Here is a 5,173-nt window from a genome sequence, read left to right on the forward strand (position 1 = left end):
CCCCGCCTCCCTGCCCGCTATGGCCGCGCCCCGGACCCCGCGGAGCCCCCGCACCTTGGCGGCTGCCGCGCCGGCGCCCGGAAAGGCCAAGTTGACGCACCCGGGGAAGGCGATCCTGGCAGGTGGGCCCCGCCACGGACCCCGGTCTACTCCAGCCGCTCTTGCTTCTTGGTGGGCCCCTCATGCGAGGCCCCGCCCCACTTCCGGGTTGGGCGGGAGGCCGGGCGGGGGCGCGGCTCCGGGCCCAGGAGCGCGGGCCTCCGCGCGGGGCCCTTAGAACGCTGGCCCGCAAGGGCCGAAGTCTTCGCGGGGGAGGGGCGGCCCGGCGGCAGGGCTCAAAACCCGGTCCCCGTAGGCGGCCTGGCGGGCGGCATCGAAATCTGCATCACGTTCCCCACCGAGTACGTGAAGACGCAGCTGCAGCTAGACGAGCGCTCACACCCTCCGCGGTACCGTGGTATAGGTGAGGAGAGGCGCGGCGGGCAGGAGTGCGGAGGGGCTGGGCGGGGCTGTGCCGCGGGGGGCGCTGACCACCCCTTCCTCCCCCAGGGGACTGCGTGCGGCAGACGGTCCGTAGCCATGGCGTCCTGGGCCTGTACCGCGGCCTCAGCTCGCTGCTCTATGGCTCCATACCCAAGGCGGCCGTCAGGTGAGGCCGGGTCTGGGCGGCGCGAGAGGGGCCCGGCTGGGCGGTGTCCGCCTCACACACCCTCTCGCCCCCAGGTTCGGCATGTTCGAGTTCCTTAGCAACCATATGCGCGACCCCCAGGGACGGCTGGACAGCACGCGCGGGTTGCTGTGCGGCCTAGGCGCCGGGGTGGCCGAGGCCGTGGTGGTCGTGTGCCCCATGGAGACCATCAAGGTGGGGAGGGTCGCGGCGCGGGGCTGGGAGCTGCAGGGGGGCGCTGGGACAGGAGGTGGAGGAAGGGCCTCCTTGTGCGCTTGAAGGGCACATGGTCAGGTGGAAGATCTAAAAGTTTCTAAAAAATACTGTCATACACAAAGCATAAAATAACACGTTTACTGCTGAAACTGGAAAATATCTGCAAACATAGCTGCAGATTCTGTCACAAGGTGGGCCCCCTCTTTGTTTGTGTCCTCACTCTGTTCTGTGTTCCAGGGTGACAGAGCAGTGCTGTCTCCAGGTGAAAAGCTGGATCTAATCCTGGCCTGACCTTAGGCTCAAGGGGTCAGGTTGGCTGCCACCTGGTTGCCAGGGGCAGCCCTTGGTGACCTCGGGACCAATACCTTTGCGTTTTTCTCAGGTGAAGTTCATCCATGACCAGACTTCCTCCAAACCCAAATACAAAGGATTCTTCCATGGGGTCAGGGAGATTGTGCGAGAGCAAGGTAAGCCAGTCGGGTAGGGTCAGGGACCTCCCTGGCCAGAGGAGGCTGCACCCTCACCACTCTGGGCCTGGGGGGGCACCAGTGTGACCCCCTCTCTGCTCCTGCCCCAGGGCTAAAGGGCACGTACCAGGGCCTCACAGCCACTGTGCTGAAGCAGGGCTCCAATCAGGCCATCCGCTTCTTTGTCATGACCTCTCTGCGCAACTGGTACCGAGGTGCGTCTGCCACCCCCACCCCCAGACACTCGAACTGCACCCTTCCCGTCTGGGCCCCCCTGGCCAAGGCCCTGCACCCCAGGGGGCTCCCATCTTCCTAGCCCTGGCCCAGGCTCCTCCTTACTCTGCTCTGCCACCCCTCAGGGCTCTGACCCGCTTATTCTTCAACACCCCTTGACTGCAACCCCTACCCCTGCCCAGGGGACAACCCCAACAAGCCCATGAACCCGCTGGTCACTGGTGTCTTTGGAGCTATTGCGGGTGCCGCCAGTGTCTTTGGGAATACTCCGCTGGATGTGATCAAGACTCGGATGCAGGTAGGGGTGGGGAGGGGATGAGGAGTGGCTGCAGCGGGAGGGGAGCAAGGAGAGGGCTGGCCACTGAGCAGTACTTGCATCCTGCAGGGCCTGGAGGCTCACAAATACCGAAACACCTGGGACTGTGGCCTGCAGATCCTGAGGAATGAGGGGCTCAGGGCGTGAGTGACAGGGGAGAGCTGTTGTCCCCACCCCTCCCTGGCTGTCTACCTGGACATTACCCCAAAGCCCACCCCGTCCGCACCCTGGGAGCTTCTTCCTTCTGTTCCTTCTCCTTCCCTGCAGGAACACTGTCCTTGTCTCCACTTCCTCCCTTGCTTACCGCATGCCTCTCCCAGGTTCTACAAGGGTACTGTTCCCCGCCTGGGCCGGGTCTGCCTGGATGTGGCCATCGTGTTTGTCATCTATGATGAGGTGGTTAAGCTGCTCAACAAAGTATGGAAGACGGACTGAGCCCAGCGTCTGCGTGGGGACCCCGAGTGCCTCCAAACCAGCCCGTGCATCTCACGTGATTCCGGTGCAGCGTGCCAAAAGGCCCCTCCCTGTGTCCTTCAAGCTTTGTGGCCTGTGATCTGGCCTGTGTCTGTCCCTGTGGCCCTCGAGTCCATGTGTCCCATAGTAGTGTGTGCTCTGTGGTCTGTGTGTGACACTACCATTGTGTCCAGCCAGGCCGTGGCTGGATGTTTCTGTGCCCTGTGAATCTGTGCCCACATCTCCTATGTGCTTGCTCCTGAGCTGTGTGCCTATGTCTTGTGTGCCATGTTATGTGACCCCGTGCCCCACTTCCCAGGGTACCCATGTGGCCTGGGTCTACGGCCCCTGTAGCCATGGCCCGGTCCCAGTCCGGTGCCTTCCACCCCGGGTGGTAGGGGCACCCTGCCCCAGCCTACCACAGCTGCCTCTGGGCCTCAGCCTGGCCTCAACCGCATTCCAGGGGCTGTGTGCCCCCGGCTTCTCCCGCCACTGGCCTTAACTGGCCCTCGGGCCCTTCCTCCGCCCAGGACAGGGTGGCACCTGCCACTCCCAGGACCACCCTCCCAAGGCAAAATAAACCGGATCCTGTTTCAGCTTCCTGCTCCTGCTTTCCCGTGTGGGCAGTGATAGCCATGCTCCTTGAAAACAATGACGAGGTGGGGGGTGGACACCGGGGAGGGCAGGATCAGGTCCCAGAGAGCCCCAAGCCAAGGAGGGTCTGGGCTCTGCCAGGCTCTCCCTGTGACCTGGTGGGCACAAGGCCAGGAGATGGCCTGGTAGGCAGCACCAAGTGGTCCATGGAGGGCTGGCTCATGTTCTGGGGTAAAGCCCAGGGGGTTGGGTTGGCCTTTGGCCTACTATGTAGCCATCTGCTCATCTTCCTCCATGCTTCTATGAAGGGCTGTTAGGGACAGGAGAGAGGGAAGTGCTTGAGGCTCTGAAATCCAGCCAGTGCAGTGTAGGTGCACCCAGCTTCTGGTTCCGAGGCTTTGAGTTGGCCTTTCCTTGTTCTTTCACCCAGGCTGGGCATCAGCTCCCTTGGGACCGGAGGGAGCCAGGCTGCCTGGCGGGGCCCTAGGATCCTCACCAGCAGCCCTGAACCTCAGAGAAGGTGGACCCCGGATGGAGCCCACCAGGGACCAGGCCCAGGTGCAGAGTCAAGCTGGTGGGGCCCTGTGGCCTTGGACCCTCCTCCCCATCCCAAGTCATGGCAGAGCCAGGTCTATAGCACAAGGGCCTGGATGTGTGAGAACAGGCATCTTCATGTCCAAGTGACTCCCTGGGGGAAACATCGGGAGGAGGACTTGGCTTAGATGAGGAATAGCCTCATCTTTGGGGAGGGCCACACCACTTCCTGCGACACTGCTCCCAGGAGTGATTGCCACTTGGGCTGCTGTGCTGCAGGGGGAGAGTCTAAGGGTGCAGGACTTCTGGGTGCTGCTGTTGGGGCTGGCCTGCTGGCCATTCCACGCTCCAGGACACTTCCAGCCCTGGCTGTGATGGACATGGAAGGCCTAGGCAGCAAAGCTGGCCCACGAGTTCCTCATCTATAGAATGGGGAGGAATAAGAAAACCCACCTCATTGGGTCATGAGGATAAATGATGTAATCCTACCAAGGGTTTAGAACGATGCTTAGCTCACAGAGAGCCTTCCTACATGTTAGCTTTTTGCTTTAGATTGTGGGAAGTTGTTTGCAGTGTCCAGCGTTCTAGGCGGTTCCTAGAGCTGGAAAAGGCCAGCAGCTGGGCCCCCTTCACAGGGACGAGGGGCCAAGGCTGCCCTCTGCTTACAGCAGAGCAGAGGATTTCCCTGGTGGCCCATCCTGACTATAAGTGCTGATCGAGCTGGAGCATGCCCATGGAGCTGTGAGCGTGGAAGAGCTCCTCCCTTCCTCCCCTCCCCCCAGCCTACACAGTGGTCCATTTTACAAGTTACCTGAGGAAGCTGAGGCCTGAGGGAAGGGAAGTGAGTAACCTGAGATGCCCCCAGGTTCTGGGAAGGTAGCATGGCTGGAGGGAAGAGAGCTGGTAGGGCCCAGAGGCAGCTGGGTTGCATCTAACCAAGGCCTGGAAGGTTGCAGAGGGAAGGCCGATGGTGGGACCAGCGCAGACGGGGGCCACTGGTGCCAGAACCAATGCCTGCCTGTGCGGTTATGGGGCAGAGGGTCAAAGAGCTGTGGGTGGATCTTTGAGTGAACTAGCAGGCCTGAACTTCCAGAAGGGATGCTACCCTAAGGCACAGCCACAGCCAGCTCCACTCAGCTTCAGGCCTGGGATCGTCATAGGGCTCTGTGCCCAGGAGAGACAACAGCCTCAGAGAGGAGGGCAGGGGAGCAGAGGCGGTGGCTTCTCCTGGGGGAGGGCTTGGCTCACCTCCAGCCCCATCCTATTGTGGGGCTGAGGACGGGTGTCCTGCCCTCTGGTCCCCCAACCTGGGCCCTCGAACCCTCTCTCTGTCCCCAGCTGCACAGGTGTTCCCTGGGTTTTCCATGTCCCTTGTGTAGACAAATTGTAATCAGAGCTTAGTATCCAAACAAAACCAATCTCTCCTGACAAATGGGACTTTCAGCCAGCAAAGAGAATTCTGATTTTCGGGTTGTGTCTCAGTCCTCACAAGAAACACGATCTCAGCTGAGAATATGTGTTCCTCTCTGACTGTATTTCCTAAGTGTTTTCACAGACTTCATGGACAAAGGTCTTAAGTAAGGGGCACAGAGTCGAGGGATCAGAGGAGCTCCTGGCCTCCTCAAGACTTGGGAACAGTGACTGGGCACACCAGGGACAAAGATGGAGACAGCACAGGGAAGGGCATGGATA

At 61.0% G+C, this 5,173-nt stretch overlaps 1 protein-coding gene across 2 annotated transcripts; it reads left to right on the forward strand.

The window, feature by feature from the left end:
• Window positions 1-6: 6 nt before the first annotated feature.
• On the forward strand, window positions 7-3,004 carry SLC25A1 (solute carrier family 25 member 1). Of its 2 annotated transcripts, XM_004390096.1 has the most exons (9): window positions 7-122; window positions 356-463; window positions 550-649; window positions 724-862; window positions 1,266-1,350; window positions 1,461-1,565; window positions 1,767-1,882; window positions 1,970-2,043; window positions 2,221-2,449. In XM_004390096.1, exons 1-9 carry the CDS (start codon window positions 20-22, stop codon window positions 2,333-2,335), a joined length of 945 nt encoding a protein of 314 aa, XP_004390153.1. In that variant the 5' UTR covers window positions 7-19; the 3' UTR covers window positions 2,336-2,449. The 2 variants fall into 2 exon arrangements, with proteins under 2 accessions (XP_004390153.1, XP_023580826.1); XM_023725058.1 differs by lacking the exons at window positions 1,767-1,882; window positions 1,970-2,043 and having other exon boundaries at window positions 2,221-3,004.
• The last annotated feature ends 2,169 nt before the right edge of the window (window positions 3,005-5,173 follow it).

This window comes from Trichechus manatus, unplaced genomic scaffold (genome assembly GCF_000243295.1).
Source record: "Trichechus manatus latirostris isolate Lorelei unplaced genomic scaffold, TriManLat1.0 scaffold00282, whole genome shotgun sequence".
NCBI lineage: Eukaryota > Metazoa > Chordata > Mammalia > Sirenia > Trichechidae > Trichechus > Trichechus manatus.

What these genes read in the sequence shown, in the direction of transcription:
- SLC25A1 (XM_004390096.1), top strand. Translation starts at nt 20, where the DNA reads ATGGCCGCGCCCCGGACCCCGCGGAGCCCCCGCACCTTGGCGGCTGCC. An exon ending in GGAGATTGTGCGAGAGCAAG is followed by an intron (nt 1,351 to 1,460) that starts GTAAGCCAGTCG and finishes CTCCTGCCCCAG; the next exon opens with GGCTAAAGGGCACGTACCAG. An exon ending in TGATCAAGACTCGGATGCAG is followed by an intron (nt 1,883 to 1,969) that starts GTAGGGGTGGGG and finishes TGCATCCTGCAG; the next exon opens with GGCCTGGAGGCTCACAAATA.